General features: G+C 44.2%; 1 protein-coding gene across 4 annotated transcripts in view; it reads left to right on the top strand.

The window, feature by feature from the left end:
* Window positions 1-753: 753 nt before the first annotated feature.
* EHF (ETS homologous factor) overlaps window positions 754-15,998 on the top strand; it is a 37,659-nt gene continuing 22,414 nt past the window's right edge. For 2 of the 4 annotated variants that reach the window (XM_055281947.2, XM_063641862.1), the window contains exon 1: window positions 754-814. Coding sequence is in view for 2 of the 4 variants with exons in the window: in XM_055281946.1 (XP_055137921.1) it covers window positions 9,078-9,140 (63 nt within the window). In the remaining 2 variants the exon portion in view is untranslated. Of the gene's footprint in view, window positions 815-9,053; window positions 9,141-15,998 lie in introns of those variants that run through there. The other 2 variants (XM_055281946.1, XM_055281944.1) reach the window with 1 other exon arrangement.

Raw genomic sequence — 15,998 nt, 5'->3', positions numbered from 1 at the left:
CCTAAATGCTCCCATTAATTGACCAACTTTACCCTGATATTCTTTCAATATCTTTCTGACTCCTTGAAGGTATGAGACAAAATGGAAACTGAGAGGTTAAAAGGTTTACTAGGTTGCATTCAATTAGCGAATTGGAAACTGGAAGGAACTCCTATCGGGTCTCCGGTCAGAACGTGAGTGCTTTTGGCCAAAGTTCACTTCTGAGGAAGTAGAATTTCGCTTTCTGGAATCTTGTGATATTTTATTTCCTCCATATCTTTCCCACGCCCCTGCCCCACCCAATCTCCACAAATTTGGGGATTTGAGCACTGGGTTGTGATCATTAGACCATCTTGCTTTTCTGAAAGGCCAGGGCAAGACCCCTGCTTCATGTCACAGTATCAAACACAGACATAGAAGCTTATACAAATTATTGAGAAGTTACTGTCTTTTCTCCCTTCCTCCAGATGGAGTCATCTCTATGCCCTTTCATACAGATGTGATTTACGAAGACCTCTGCGTTAGGGGGTGGGGTGGCGAGCAAGAATCCCATGGCAGAATCTGCTAACACACTTGAGAAGCAATGTTGTGGTTTTAAGGAAGTCAATCTAAAGCTTGAACCTGATTTTCAGGGATACCATTTTGCTGCCGTTTCAGCCCATTTCTCTTGTTAAGATCGCTGTCTGGTAGAGTTGATGTGACACTCATTTCTGTTGTGGGTGGGGCCCTGGTTGGGAGGCATTGGCTCCACTGCAGCCTGGGTGTCTAGAGACCACATTCTCACCCTGCCTTTGTTACTGGGAAACCGAACGGGGTGCTGTGGCTTTCAGCTTGGGTAAGCCGGGTCTGCGGTGGGGATTGCCATCTGAAGACAGAGGCAGGAGGGCAGCCACACCTTGCCCAGGTTCTCTTAAATCTCTTGCTGTATAACTGAAAGGAGGGCATAGATAATTAACTTTATTTGACATTTTTCATATCTAATTTTTTAAGAATATGATTTTAAAATAATAGATTTGTTTTAAAGAGCAAACAATCGTGCTGTTATTAAAAACGTGTTTACTTAAATTGAATGGGGTTTCAAAGGGCCAAGCTACTAAGCTGTGCAGGAAACACACACTGCAGTGAGGAGAATGGCTCCTCACCACAGCTATTCTTAGGGTGGGACACAGTTTCAAGCCAAATGGCACTGATGTCTGGAAACCAGGATGTGCTGAAGTAGAAATTTCCAGGGGTCCCTCAGAGTTATTTGCTAAAATGTTTATTATTCTTCAGAGGGGGGTGGAAATACTTCTTTAAGAGTCTTTCCTGAAGAATTTTGAACTCCAGCTTTGGAGTGATGGGAGCACAGTGCAGGGAAGGCGGGATGTGAGGTGGTGTGCTGGATGGCAGTCTAGGGACCTGGTCTTCTAGCACTGGCAGAGCTGTGTGGTCCAGAGCACACATTCCCCTTTGCCAGGCTTTAATTTCCTCCTCTAGACAAAAGGGTTTGAACCTGACCATCTTTAAGATCCATTTTAACCCTCAGATTCTGTGGCTGTGATGATTGGGGGTGGTGGGAGTGCCTGGGGATCAGCAGGATGAGCACGAATCTGTGAGAGCTGAGAACAGGTGGGAGAAGCCTTCTAAGGATGAGGCAGGAAAGATTAGCAAGAGCCCTTTAAATGGATTCTTTAGGGCCTTCAGAATTTTGGCTAAAGTCTATACCTAGTGGAGGTACTAAGACCTGACACCTGGAGCCTTTATTAAGGATGTTAGAATCCACTCCCATGACAACATCCCAGCTTTGTCAATTTGCCTCATGTGTCTCAAGCTGGTGGGAATGTAGAAGTGGATGAAACAGACTGTTTTGTGATGGCAGGGAACAGTCTATGCACGGGGGCAGGTGCTCTACTGGTGTCTTCTATAAAACGCCAAAGCAGCCTGCCAGAAAATGGACATTTAGGCACTAGTGGAGTCTACTGAGTTTCTGTGGTACTGATGAACTTGCTTGACTGATTATCCATGACTTACTGAGTAGATCGAACGCATGTGGACTCACTTCTCCTAGAGGAAGACCCTGTGGCTGCCCCAACCACCGAGCAGCCTAACCTGGAGACCCTGACGTGCCCAGAAAGCCTCAACCTTGTATCTGGAGAAACCAGAACTTGCAACAGGGCCAAGCAGGGTGGCCCATTTAAAGAGGGTCCTAGGGTTTTAATTGACCTTGTTTTAAAAGAGACACCCTGTAAAATACTCCTATGAAAACTTATTTCACAAGCACCTAACCGCATTCTGTCTTTGGTTTGTTTTACGGGGCCGGGCCCCTTGTTCTGGTCAATTGGTCTGCATTATCTCTCCTCCTCTGATCTTGCCACACACCCTGGCCTCTGGGAGCCTTCCTCCCTTCTTTTTTTTTGTTTGTTTTGTTTTTTTAGCATCTTAGTTGTTATTAGGGGTACTTGCCTACTTATTTAAAATATGGCCAGTATAGTTGCATACAAAATGTGCTTTCTGATTAAAACAAAGCCAAAAATAAAAAGAAACCAAAATGCCTATTATAATAGTTGGATTTTTAGACTAACAGACCACCTCATTAACTCTGCCATTTTATCATAAAAACTTATTTTTACCTTTGTATGACCCTGTCTTAGTGTCCTTTTTCTTTGATGTTGTTGCAGTTATGAACATAAAATTTCATAGCTGCTTTTCCACCCCACTTTCTATCACAGAAGCACAATAAATAATCTTGGGGGCTGGGCTCTTGTTGGCCCAACTGTGGCTTCAAAACATTTCAGTTGCCCATCCAGCCCTTTCTCAGCCTGGTACAACGTCCCCCAAAAGTCTGTTGAGCTTTTCGTGGAACAAGAAGAGAGTCTTCTACTTTTTGAATAGAGCAATGGAGACTGGAGAATATGGTCATCTTGTGGAGGTTATTCCAGGCTTCTTCTTAGGAACCTTAAAAAAAATCTCCTCAGCAGGGCTGATGATATATTCTGGACAATAAGGTGAGCAGAGTCTGAAAGATGAGAGCAATTTTCAGTCTTGTCATGAGGCTGACTAATGATAAGACTTGCTTTGTCTTTGCAGTGTACTCCAGATCTGACTCTAAATTCAGCCTCTGTCTTGATCATGCCCACTTAGAAAATTAGAGTGCAGCTAGTTCACCTTTTAGTCATCTTAATTCCACTAGGCAGAAGGCTGTGGGTCAAGGAATGCTGATGGAGTAAAATTTGACTGCATGTGTATCTGAAGGGGTGGGAGGCTAAGAGATTTTATGGCTTGGAAGCTGCTGAGATGTGGTGTGAAGAACACCGGACTTAGAGTTCAGACACCTGAGTTCAAGTTGGACTCTACCACTGGGTAGTTGAATGACTTTGAGCGAGTTATATAAGCTCTAGCATCTAAGTTTTCTCATCTGGAAAATGGAGTTAATAACATCTACTGCATTGGGCTGTTGTAAGGATTAAATTAACAAAGAATGTGAAAGCACCTGAACAAAAGCTGTGAGTAAATAATTAGTAATTTGTGGAATGAACATCAAGGGAAATCTTCAATTTGGGTGTTTTCAGTGAGTTTCTGTTGGGTCAGAGTGAATATGTATTAAATTCTGGGATTGGGGGTTTTGTGTGTGTGTGTGTGTGTGTGTGTGTGTGGTGATCGACATTGGTTCTTCACTGTGACCTTGGGAAAGAAATGCAATATGGTTTTTACTGGGAAGACGGGTAGCAAGGAGATGCATGAACCATATTAAGGGGGGACCTCCAAATTGAACCTTGTTTTGAGTCAGCTGCAAACCACAATCAAGGAGGTCCTGGGAGACCTGGGGTGACCTGGGGTGATTGGGAACACAGCACATTCCTTTTCTTGTGTCCTGATGCCTGGCAAGTAGCGACCTGCAGAAAATACTGATTCCCCTCCAGGCAGTTCACATGATTAGCTTTTAGGAGTGAGTATACCATTGCCCACCCCTAAAATTCTTGATCACGTCTCCAGATGTCTACTGACCACTGATGCTGAGGTCATGAATCTTGGGCATTCTAGAGGCTTTGGGGAAAAAAATTCTACTTACTTCTTTTGCCCAGACACTCTGGGGTCTACCTCTTGGTAAATTATTCAAATGAGGTTTCTGGTCATGCAAATGTGGTTTCTAGAGGCTATTTGAATTGAACAAGTAGTTCTTGTTATTAGTAAAACAGCAAGGATCCCTAACCTGGGGTCCAAGGGTAAATTCAGGGTTTCTGTGAACTTGGATGTAAAAAAAAATTGTCTTTATTTTCAATAATCTCTAACTAGAATTTAACATTTTCTTTCAATATGAATGTAGGCAAAACTCCATGGTAGTATTAGCTGCAACTGTAACTGTCACCAGGATAAATCACATTTTCATATCTTATTACACCTATTACATATATCACAAAATGTGGGTATTTGATATCAAGTTAGATCTGCACTAGGTAGATATTCTTATTTAATGTATTAACAAAGAAGCACATGTATTGTTATCAGCTTGGTGCAAAAGTAATTGTGGTTCTTGCCATTAAAAGTAATTACAAAAACAGCCAGTCTGGCCAACATGGCAAAACCCTATCTCTAATAAAAATACAGGGGTGGTAGCACACACCTGTAATCCCAGCTACTCAGGAGGCTGAGGCAGGAGAATTATTTGAACCCGGGAGGCAGAGGCTGCAGTGAGCCAAGATCACACCACTGCACTCTAGCCTGGACAACAGAGTGAGACTCTGTCTCAAAACAAACAAACAAACAAAAAACAAAAAAAACCCTGCAATTACTTTTGCACCAACATAATATGATATCACACATTTATTTTAAAAAGTATTTTGACATTGTCTTTTAATATAAATTTTTTAAAAATCTTATAATATTTTACTTTGTCATGTAAAAATATTATTTTGAGAAGAGGCCTGTAGGCCTTACTAGATTACAAAACAGATCCATCGTACAGATGAAAGGTTAAGAACACCTCATTTATAGCATTCTCTCACACACGACTAACGAAATGACTTCTGAACAGCAGCAGTTGATAGATGTTCTCTGCCAAAAGGGGAATATGATCTTCCCATATGTTCCTGCCTATGGGTAGCCTTGGAGTTGTGAAGGGACTTTGGCATAGTGAAGATGATAATAAGAATGATAATGGTAATTTGTTGAGTGTCTGCTGTAAGCCAGGTTGTTACAGTCCTGTTCAATGTCATGTTTAGTTTAATCCTCCCAACAACCTCAGGAGGTAGTGCATGGAACAAAGACAGAAGAGATCCCCTGCCCACCCATGGTAATGAAACATGGGTACAGGTGAAGGCAAAAGTGGGGACTGACCCCTTGGAGATGGCTGATGTCACGAGTAGGCAACTTGTGCAGTTCCACAGGGCCCCACGCTTAGAAAGGTTCCATGTTTGGTTTAAGGCTCTGCTGTTGCCATCTTGAAATTCTTCGTAAGTTTTGAACAAAGGGCCCTGCATGTTCCTTTTACACTGAGCTCTGCAAATGATGTAGCTGGTCCGGCCTCTGGTTATGGTGAAATGGAATGTATGACAACTCCTGAGACTGGGAGTCTGGGAAGCTGCTACAGAGAGCCCCCTCCTCATTTTCACCAGGCTCAGCTACGCAACCTCTGGTGGAAAGCTATGGCCTGTTGAGGAGGGAGAATATCGTTTTTGAGTTAGTGAGTTTTCCAGTTTTGTTTGAGCTCCAAAGGTTTCCTCCAAACAACTGGAAGGATGGCTGAATAATTGGCTGAAAGGGATTTAATCCCTTGAAAAACCTTTCTGGTAGGGAGTTGCTGGCAATACTGGTGGGGTTTTCATGATTTTATTTTCCAGAGGGCTTGCTACATAAACCAGTGAGCCAGGAGAAACAGAATAAAGTCTGTTCTGGAAGGAAAAATGAGACCTGGTGTGCCACGAGTCTAGTATTCTCATAGGAAGGCTCTAAAAACAAACTCAGCTTTCCTGCTATTGAATGATTATCTCTATAAAAGGAAACTTTACTTCTTCTAAAGAAAAGGTCATCTAATTTGTGAGAAAATTCAGATGTTATTTGCTTCTTATGCTGCAAGGATGCTAATGAAATAATTCTCATGAAGTTCTGTTGGTGTTTTAGGGCTAAGTTTTTATAGACTGTTCCAAAGTTCAAAACGGATGCGGACGTAGTGATGATGGAAGAGGGGAAGACTTTTCCTCGATTTCTTTGTCTGAGGGATGGAATTCAGGCTCCCCCAATAACATATTCATGGTCTTTCTCTGGTCAGTCAGTGATGTTCATAACACAAGCAAGCCTGTCATCAGGACCAATCTGTGATGGCTAAGACATCAGGTGCTCTTCCAAAAGAGCCATAATTCACCCTTCATTTTCCAAGTTTTTTTTTTCTTGCTGTTATTACTGCTCTTTTATCATGACTAATAAGTCTGAGGTGGCTTCAGGTAGCCAATCCTAACCCCTTAGTCAATCTGGGGCCTCCAACGGGAAGCCAGACTGAAGTTCTGATAGATGGGTTTGAGTGGCTGTGAACTGGTGTTTCTGTAGCATCCAGACTGATTTGCACTGAAAGGGAGCTTCCATATTAGGGCACAAGGATGATCAATATGTCTCCTGTTTACATTTGGGGGAAAAAGTTGTGGGAATCGTGCTTAAAGGATCTCAACTTTGAAATTAAAAGTATAAGGTCCTAACAGACATCCTCTTTCTCTTTAGAAACACAAGGATCCATTTTCAAGTAATTTCAAAAGAATTATGTTGCTTTCCCCACCCCTTCCCACGTACGCTTATTATAATATATCCAGTCCATCTGCTAGCTTTATGTCTTTAGGAAAGTTGCTTAACCTCTCTCTGTAAAATGGTGCTAATATTAGTACTAACATTCAGGGTTATTGTGAGGATTAAATGAGGTAATTCATGTAATGACTAGTTCTATTTCTAGCACATTTTAAACCCTCAACTAGTTCAAATATGAACTATTATCACTGTCATAGTTTTTGTTGTTGTTTCGTAATTATATAATCTTCAAGATTCTGAGCTGGGGGCTGTTGCTCTTTCCTTGACTTGAACATCTTGGTCTTTTCCTAGGAGGAAACTTGACTCTTGACATGGTCAAATCCATTGTCCTAGTCCATCGTGACCCCTCCCTGGCTCCAATCCCCACCCCTTACCGTCCTCCACCCTTCCTACATTCCTGCACAGTTGGTCTTATTTATTTTTCAGCCAACTAAGGGTGTTGTTAAATCTTTTATTTTTCTGCTGCCCGATTTGGTTCTAAGCACTCCACTCCCTACGCTGCTCATAACAAGAATGCCTGGGAACGCTCAGCCAGCCATATCCCTCCCCTGTCGGAACACCCAGTTCTTAATGCTCCTGGAGAGGCAACATTTCTGAGGCCATTCCCCACTGCCGTAAGCCCCCCTCCCCCATGAAGCCAGTGGTCTGGTAGTAATGAACCTCCGACGGCCGGGAGAAAACTGGGACAAGGTGTTTGTCTGGGGAAATGTTGCATGTTGCCTTGACTGTGCTTTCTTCTACAAAGCTTAAAAAGAGATATTATATTATTTTATTTTTATTTTTATTTTTGAGATGGAGTCTCACTCGCTTGCTCAGGCTGGGAGTTCAGTGGCACAATCTTGGCTCACTGCAACCTCCACCTCCTGGGGTCAAGTGATTCTCCTGCCTCAGCCTCCCAAGTAGCTGGGACTACAGGCATATGCCACCATGCCTGGCTAATTTGTATATTTTTAGTAGAGACGGGGTTTTACCATATTAACTAGATTGGTCTTGAACTCCTGACCTCAAGTGATATGCCTGCCTCGGACTCCCAAAGTGCTGGGATTGCAGGCATGAGCCACTGTGCCCGGCCAAAAAGAAATATTCAAAAGCTCCCTCTGACTGTGTGTGCTGAAGGCTGAGCGCTGATGCCATTGCTTAATTAATGTTGTTCATGATCTCCATTTGGGCGATTTGTTTAGCTCCTTGTGGCCCTTTTTGGGCTTAGCTTATCATGTGACATTGACAAATTAATGAGAAGTGAGCATGTGATGATGCTTGGATTAGGACAGAAATCACATCTAGGACATCTCAGGCCCTTTCCACCTGGGACCTGAGACCACAAATCTCTTGGCAGGAGACGAGTGGGTCTACACAGCTCGCTTTTGAGGTAGGTGTGGCTAGCCTCATTTACGCGATGGGAAAACTGTGATCCGGGAACCAGGGGTTTTCAAATTGTGCTCTTTGCCCAGGGCTGGATGTAGGATGTCTGGGGGAGAGGCTAGACTGAGATCTGGATACACTGAGCCTCCACTTTAGGAGGTAACCTAGAGACTACACCTACTCCCTAAACCGTATTGACTTTTGGAAGTCAACCATTTGGAAGAGTGTGGTTTTGGTTTCGATCGTATCCCAGCAGTCTTTTCTCTGCCCTTGTTAATCTGATTCATGATCTGAACCTGGGCTGGCTGGAGGCTGGCCATGTCACTTTGCAGACCTTGGACACCCCTGAGTGCCCTCACAGAACCAGCCAATGGAAAAGTACAATGTCTTCTGGCTTCTCAGCCTTGCCAGCTCCCTCTGACCTATTTGATACCCCCTTTTATATTGAGGGAGTGGAAATGTAGCATCCAAACTGAAAACGCGGGTTTTTCTTTGGTTTTTATAGGAAAAACAAATTGGCATGAACACTCAGTCAAACCAGCCCAGGCTGTTTGGGCAGATGCCTTTCTTTGCTCTTTTCTGTTTATTTTCCTACAAATCAATGCTTAACTGCGTTGTTATCGGAGCAGAGCAACAGGTGCAAAAAAATAACTCTGCTGCCAACTCAAATGAAAAGGTAGGGCTTATACCCTCTGGGAGGTATTCAGAAGATAACAGAAGCCCCTGCCAGCAACTGAATTAACAGCTCTGTTTAAGGTGGGTTTTATGTTAACAACCTGCTCCTGACCCTCCTACACATAAACACACCATTGTCTCGGAAAGAGACATTCAACCATCCAGACAACCCACTGCTTTATTCTGCCCTGAGTGGAGACTGGTTTTGGCTCAGGCTGCTTTGTGAAACTCAGAAGCATTATCCTCTCTGCCAACTCCACATCCTAGTCAGAGTTTTCTGTGAAGGCAAGGGCATGGGGTTGCCGGAGAGAAGAGGATTGGTCCCGCTTTTAAGCCTAGTTGAAATTCTTTTCAAGGTTGGTCATTCTCAAATGCCAGAGAGGGTTGCCCGGCTCTCTCTGCTCTTGCCCCATTCCATTCACAACAGGAGGTGGGGAATGAGCTCAGATGACTTTGGAAGGAGCCACTATTGTTTTGGAAGCCCTGTCCTTGTGAATAGTCCATCAGGGTAGGGCAGCGTCTATGTTTTGTTAACTATTGTATCCCCAGCACCTAGCAAAGCGCCTGGCATCTAGTAGACACTTGGTAAATATGTATGAATTACAGAGGGTCTGAGACAATATTGTAATGGCTGGATAAGCATTTCTTGGTAATAGTTTCTTTCTGCTGAAGGCTGAGAGGCTAATTGTCTTCGGTATGAGGGCTTAAGTCCAGGGTAATTAAGTAACATTTTGAAGGACTGAGATGGGGGTGGGATGGGGTAAGGGGTGGCTTGGCCAGCCTTGAGATCCTGCTGATGGAAGTAACCATCAGAGAGATCCTCTGCAAGCGCTATATTCTGGGGCCAGATTTGTCTGTTCGGCCTTCAGAACTCATACTTTTGAGTATCCAGTCACTGTTGAATTTGACCATTTGGTATTAATAAAACTAAGCAATTACCTGTTTTATTTCAAGTTGGCAAATAATATAATAGTAGGTTATCTGCAGATGGATTAGAGGTTGAATTCTCTACATCAAATCTTTTGTCTCTAACTTTATAAGGACTTGCTTGCATTTATGGACAGTTCTTTCAAGGCTGGTATCTCCTGGAGTTAGGCATCTTGTGGTGGGAAAGGGAAGGGAGGCAAGTGGGTGAGTCTATATAGACCAGAAAATCTCAATGGTGAGAGTTCAAGACTTCGTTAAGGGAGGTTCTCAGAAATACAGATTTTAGTTTAGAGATCTGGGGTTTCAGTAGCCAAACATTGTTGAATCTAACAATATGGGGGTACTGAGCATTAGGACCTATTTTATTTCAAGTTGGCAAATAATGTAGTGGTACGTTGTCCACAGAGGCCCAGAGAAAACAAGCAAAACCAGGAGGATGTAAATGTTTGGAAGAAGAGGAGAGTCAAAGCTTCCTTTGAGGCCTCAAAAGCCTCTGTGACATTTTACAATCCGAAGCTTGCCCTATTCTTACTTTATCATATTTGAACGGGTTTGATAAAGGCTCTGGGGGTCATCTTAGGCAAGCTTGTCTTTTGATCAACTTGGGTGCCTGCCACTGTCAGTATGTGCCGCCTAGCCTGGGTCTGACACCAAGACTGATAAAGATCAGCATACTATGTATATTTCCAAATGGCTTACAGTCAATAAAGTGTACCTATAATGGATCCAGACTTGGCCTCCCAGTGCTGCATTATTGGTCATGAAAACCCTTGAAACCCCAGCAATAATACTTCAGATGTTGCCCCTGGGAACGTGAAAAATGTCTGTTTCAAAACACATTATAAGGCTATGAAATTATCTGTGATGTAATCCCAAGAGAATCAAATACGTTCCCCAAGCTTGATTCACAATTCAATTCATTTGTAAAAGCACAAATCATTGTATGTATTATATTCAGTTGCCTTTCACATGTACACGAATTTTTTTTTTCTCTTATTTGGGAGTAGTCCTTTGAAACGACAGTCATACTGAAACAGGAAGTCAGTAAGCTGTTGCAACATCCTTAGGGCAAATGCTGTGAATTCACCTGCTGGTAACTTTGATTAAGGAATGAGAATGGTGTGGGTATCGCTGTCATCACAAAAGTAATTATTTAAAAGGACTAATTGCTTCTTTGGCTTCAGGATTAAATATGCCCACACGGTAGCCAGTTCTGCGGCAGTTTGGGGATAATGTGGCTGGATGAATAAGGGAGCTAGGAAGAAGGCTGATGGTGGCCTTGACTCTCAATCCCCCGGGGCTGGGGACAGGGAATGCAGGTGCAAGCCCTGGTTAAGATCTGCTCTGTGGCCCTGGTGGCTCCCAGTGTACCTTCACCCTTGCAGCAGGAGCAAACCATGCTCTCTGGCCTGAGGTCTGATTCAGGCAAAGCATAAACAATTATGGACCAGTCGACTTCCCAAATACAAAATTAAAATAACTTTATTGAGTCATAGGGGAATAATTTACATTATATATGCATGTATGTATGTATGCATGCATATGAATATGTACACATATATTTGTATATAAGCTTGATACAGGTGTAAGGCAGCAGACGGCACAGGGAGAATGCTGTGACCATGTCTAGAATGGGAGTCAAAGTGAGAATGAGTCTTCTCTGGCAAAGCACCCTCTTCTCAGCAGAGAGTGGCCAAGTTCCCAGGTTTTATTGCAAGACGGTCTGAGTTTGAATTCTTTTCCGGTTCCAATTCTTGCTAAACTGTGTGACCTTGAACAAGTCACCTAACTCCTCTGTGCCTCAGAGAGGCCATCTGTTAAATGACGTAATGCCTCCTAGAGTTGTTGTGAGCATTGATTGAGATAATATGTTTAAACCAGCAGTGCACAGCTGGCACATTTTAAGTATTCAGTAAGTCCTAATTACTATAATATAGTTATTATTATTATTTTTAAAGTGTTTAATCCTGAGTCTCAGTAGCTCCATCACTGAGCAAAAGAAAGACCTCCCTCCAGCTAAGCAGGCCCAAGCTGGCCTGCGTTGGTCTCTTCTGGGAGGTTCGCTCTGTATATCTAAGAAGGGAGGCCAGTGGAGCAGTCCTTGGGCTTGTTAGGAATCCCGAGGCTGAGCAGAGCCTCCTGGGTCTTGGGATGTGTGGTTCCAGTTCCCTGCCAGTGGCCCAGGGGTTCTTCTTGCTTTTCTGTCCCTATCAGCCCCAGCCCCAGCCCCAATCCGAAACCTTATTGTTTTTTTTTTTTTTTTGAGATGGAGTTTTACTCTTGTTGCCCAGGCTGGAGTACAATGGCGCGATCTCGGCTCACCGCAACCTCTACCTCCCGGGTTCAAGTGATTCTCCTGCCTCAGCCTCCCAAGTAGCAAACCATATTCTCTGCAGTATTTGAGCATTCTCTGTGCTAAGGGACTCGGAGGAAAGAGAAACCTTCAGCCGTTCTCTACCAGGAGCTCGCGTTTTAGACATGCTGCTCTTCCTGTTCTTTTTTTTTTTGCACCTGCAAACCAGCTATGGTATGTGGGAGTGCAAAGCCTTTGACAACACAGAGCTTAGGAGCACATGCCTTACCACTTCTCTTGGCAGCTTTGGCAGTGTGTCTAGTGAGAGGAAGGGGGACAGGAGGGATGGCTTTCGTCCTTTGGGCAAGAACTGTGCCCAGCCAGAGGGGAACATCATGGCTTCTGCAGGCAGGGTCCAAGCCCTGCTGTTTATAGCTCAGCCATAATGGTGCATCTACACAGCAGCTCTCAGAATAGGGAGTGGGGAGGCATGAGATCTAGTCCTAGGCTCCGCTGTGCCAGTCAGCCAGAACTGGAGAAGACTGTACAGATAAGAGAGCTTTGAAGCCTTGCTTGAAATGAACTTGGCTCTCAATTTCCTCTTTGAGAGTTCAATAAAATAAAAACTACAAGTATGATTATGAATATTATTATAAAAACCAGCAAACATTTATCAAATATTTACTATGTGTCATGCTTTTCCAAGCATTTCACAGGTATCATTTCATTGTTGTCTTTCAACAATCCTTTTCATATTATCTCTACTTTATAGATGAGGAAACTGAGGTCCTGAGAAGTTAAATAACTTGTCCAAGCTTGCCCCATTAGGAAATTGGCAAAGCCAGGATTTGAACTGTGGCCATGTAACTCCAGAGCCTGGGGCTCCCAACCACGATCCTACTTCTGAGGAGTCTGCCCCTACCACAAGGATGCCCCCAGTGCCAGTGAACACAGTTTAAACAGAGACTCATGGGCAGACCTTCTAATAAGCATAGACATTGACTAGACACTTGCTACACATGAGACATTATGCTGGGGACTTCACAAACAATCTCATTTAATCCTCATATCAGCTCCACCTTCCAAAGTGGAATTTTGTTATGTGGGGAGACTGAGGTGGTAGAGAGGATAGAAATTCTCCAAGGTCAACATAGCCCACCAAGCCACAGTACCAAGATTTCAACCCTGACCGTTTGAATAATGAGCCCTTATTTTCTTAAGAGCTTCCCTCAAGACATGCGGCACCACGGCCAGGCTCGGTGACTCACGCCTGTAATCCCAGCACTTTGGGAGGCCAAGGCGGGCAGACCACCTGAAGTCAGGAGTTCAAGACCAGCCTCAACATGGAGAAACCCCGTCTCTACTAAAAATACAAAATTAGCCGGGCGTGGTGGTGCATGCCTGTAATCCCAGCTACTTGGGAGGCTGAGGTGGGAGAATTGCTTGAACCTGGGAGGTGGAGGTTGTGGTGAGCCGAGATCACGCCATTGCACTCCATTCTGGGCAACAAGAGTGAAACTCCATCTCAAAAAAAAAAGAAAAAAAGACATGTGGCACCACTAGGCTGCTTTTCAAGCTCCTCACAGTCTTGAATGTGTCCTCGCAACTCAGCTTTTACTGGGATTCAGTCTCTGCGGCTAGGCTTTACCTTCTGCTATGCCCATATTTGCCACCGACCAGCAGCCAAAATGGGAGACTCTTAAACTTTAGGGTTAGACCAAATGCTCTGTTCCCCCTGCTCCCCTTCATTGGTCCAGGCTGTGCATGGTGGTCAGGGTGGTGCTTTTCTGGAAGCAAGCCCTTGACAAAGCAAGCCTGGAGAAGCAGGCGCATGGGGCTGGGATGTGTCTCTGTGTGGCTGGCACAGAAGCAGTCCAAGTCCTTGGAAACTCAGGGCACTGCGGGAGTTTGTGTGTACCTGAAACTGCCCTTAAAAGAAGTGAGATGTGGAGGCTGGCCTATCTCCCACCGTGTCTCAGGCTGTGGTCGTTTAGCACAGAACACTGCTTTCTTGCTGCAAAAAGAATTTCAGATTGGCCAAGCCCCGGTGGCCCATAATTTTAAGGGAGCTGATGGCACATTGTAGGGGACTTGCTGCCTAAGGTTAAATAGGTCCTGGCAAGAAGCCTGGCATGATGTACTTGCCAGTTCTTCAGTCTATTGGGTAGCACACAGGGCTCCTTCTCTTCAGATAAAGAGTACAATTCTGCCCCACAACTGTGAGTCTTACAAACTTCTGCACAAAGAGGTGAAGTTTGGGACAAATGTCAACCTCTGGACAATCAGTAGTGTCTCAAATCAAATACAGTTCCCTCCAATTGTTCCTACCTATGAAAAAGGATAGGGGAATATATATGAAAAAAATCTCAGGATAATCTACATTTCATTTCACTCCTTTTTTTTTTTCTTTTTGAGACAGAATCTTGCTCTGTTGCCCAGGCTGGAGTGCAGTGGCTCGAGTTTGGCTCGCTGCAACCTCTGCCTCCTGGGTTCAAGCGATTCTCCTGCCTCAGCCTCCCGAGTAGCTGGGATTACAGGCATGCACCACCACACCCAGCTAATTTTTGTATTTTTAGTAGAGACGGGGTTTCACCATGTTGGCCAGGCTGGTCTCGAACTCCTGACCTCAAGTGATCCACCCACCTCGGCCTCCCAAAGTGCTGAGATTACAGGCGTGAGCCACCACACCTGGTCACACTTCACTCTTTGAGTTTGAAATAAGAGGTATAGTTTTTCTTTGTGTGTGTGCAGTTTTTAATAGCTCAGGTAATAATTTATGCTATGTCCCCAGAATACATACCACCCGGGAACAGACAAAGGTGGCTCTGATGTCCAGTGTATTCTCTTAAACCTTCACAGATCAGGCAATTACTCTATAGGTACCAGGCACTCTGCTGTGGGCTTTGAGGTGCCTTGTCTCATTTAACCCTCCAGCAAGCCTATGCCTATTCTCCAGGAGAGGAAATGGCACCCAGGAAGGCTAAGGGACAGCCTAAGTTTGTCATGTCAGTAAGAGCAAAGCCTGAGCTGTCTGCCTTCACAAGCTTTTAACCAGTATTCTCCACTGGGGGTGGTTTTTGCCTCGGGGACATGGTGTGTGTGGAGGGGGTGCTGCTGGCATCTAGAGGGTAGGGGCCAGGGGTGCTGCTAAACATCCTAGAATCCACAGGCCAGCCCCCACAGAAAGGATTGTCCACATTTCAGTGGTGGAGAGGTTGAGAAACTCTGCTTTTAACCACTACCTAGGGTGGCTGAGGATTCTTCCTCTGCCTCCCAATCCGAGGTTCCTGCCTCCAGCAGAAGATGGGGAGAAGTAACTTCTTTTCCCAGCTTCCTTTTGACTCCCAGGGTGGAGTCATTCTCACTTAGGCTCTGAACTGGGGATTCAGTCCTGGAAGAAATAAAATGTGTTAGAGGAACACCTTGAGAATTAATGTTTAAAGAAGGGAAAGGAAACTGATTTCGATGGGGGACATGTTTGCCAGGGGCTAGACAAGACACCTGTAGACCCATTATAATTATTTATCTTTCAAAACAGCCCTTAGGCTTAGGAGAAACAAATACTCCCCCGCACCCCCCTCCAGCTCTCCCATTTCTAAACCAGTGTCAGAAATGGAGGCTCAGAAAGGTTAATGTGCTCAAGGTCACATGGCTGAAAGATGGGACCTAGAGTCTAACCCAGGAATCTCAGATTCCGAAGTCTCTACTTCCACAAATTTGATGGCATTTTTTTTCTTTTAAGGAAAATAATGAAAGCTATGCTGAAGGTAAAGTAGGGAGCTGAAATTAGAGCATTCAATAATTCCCCTACTTTTTAATTAAAAGGATTGCTTTTTCTACCCCAGAAAGCAATTACTATATACCACAGAAAGTCTACATTAGCATATGGGGGTGTGGGTGAGTTCGTTATAATAAGGTTTTTTGACAATTCTCAAGTCCCATTTGTTATCCATGATCTCATTCCATCTCAACAGTCCTGTGAGGCTGTTGGGGC

The sequence above is a fragment of the Symphalangus syndactylus genome, chromosome 6 (genome assembly GCF_028878055.3).
Source record: "Symphalangus syndactylus isolate Jambi chromosome 6, NHGRI_mSymSyn1-v2.1_pri, whole genome shotgun sequence".
Lineage (NCBI taxonomy): Eukaryota > Metazoa > Chordata > Mammalia > Primates > Hylobatidae > Symphalangus > Symphalangus syndactylus.
The sequence above is the reverse complement of the archived record's forward strand: the minus strand, read 5'-3'. Positions and strand labels throughout refer to the sequence as shown.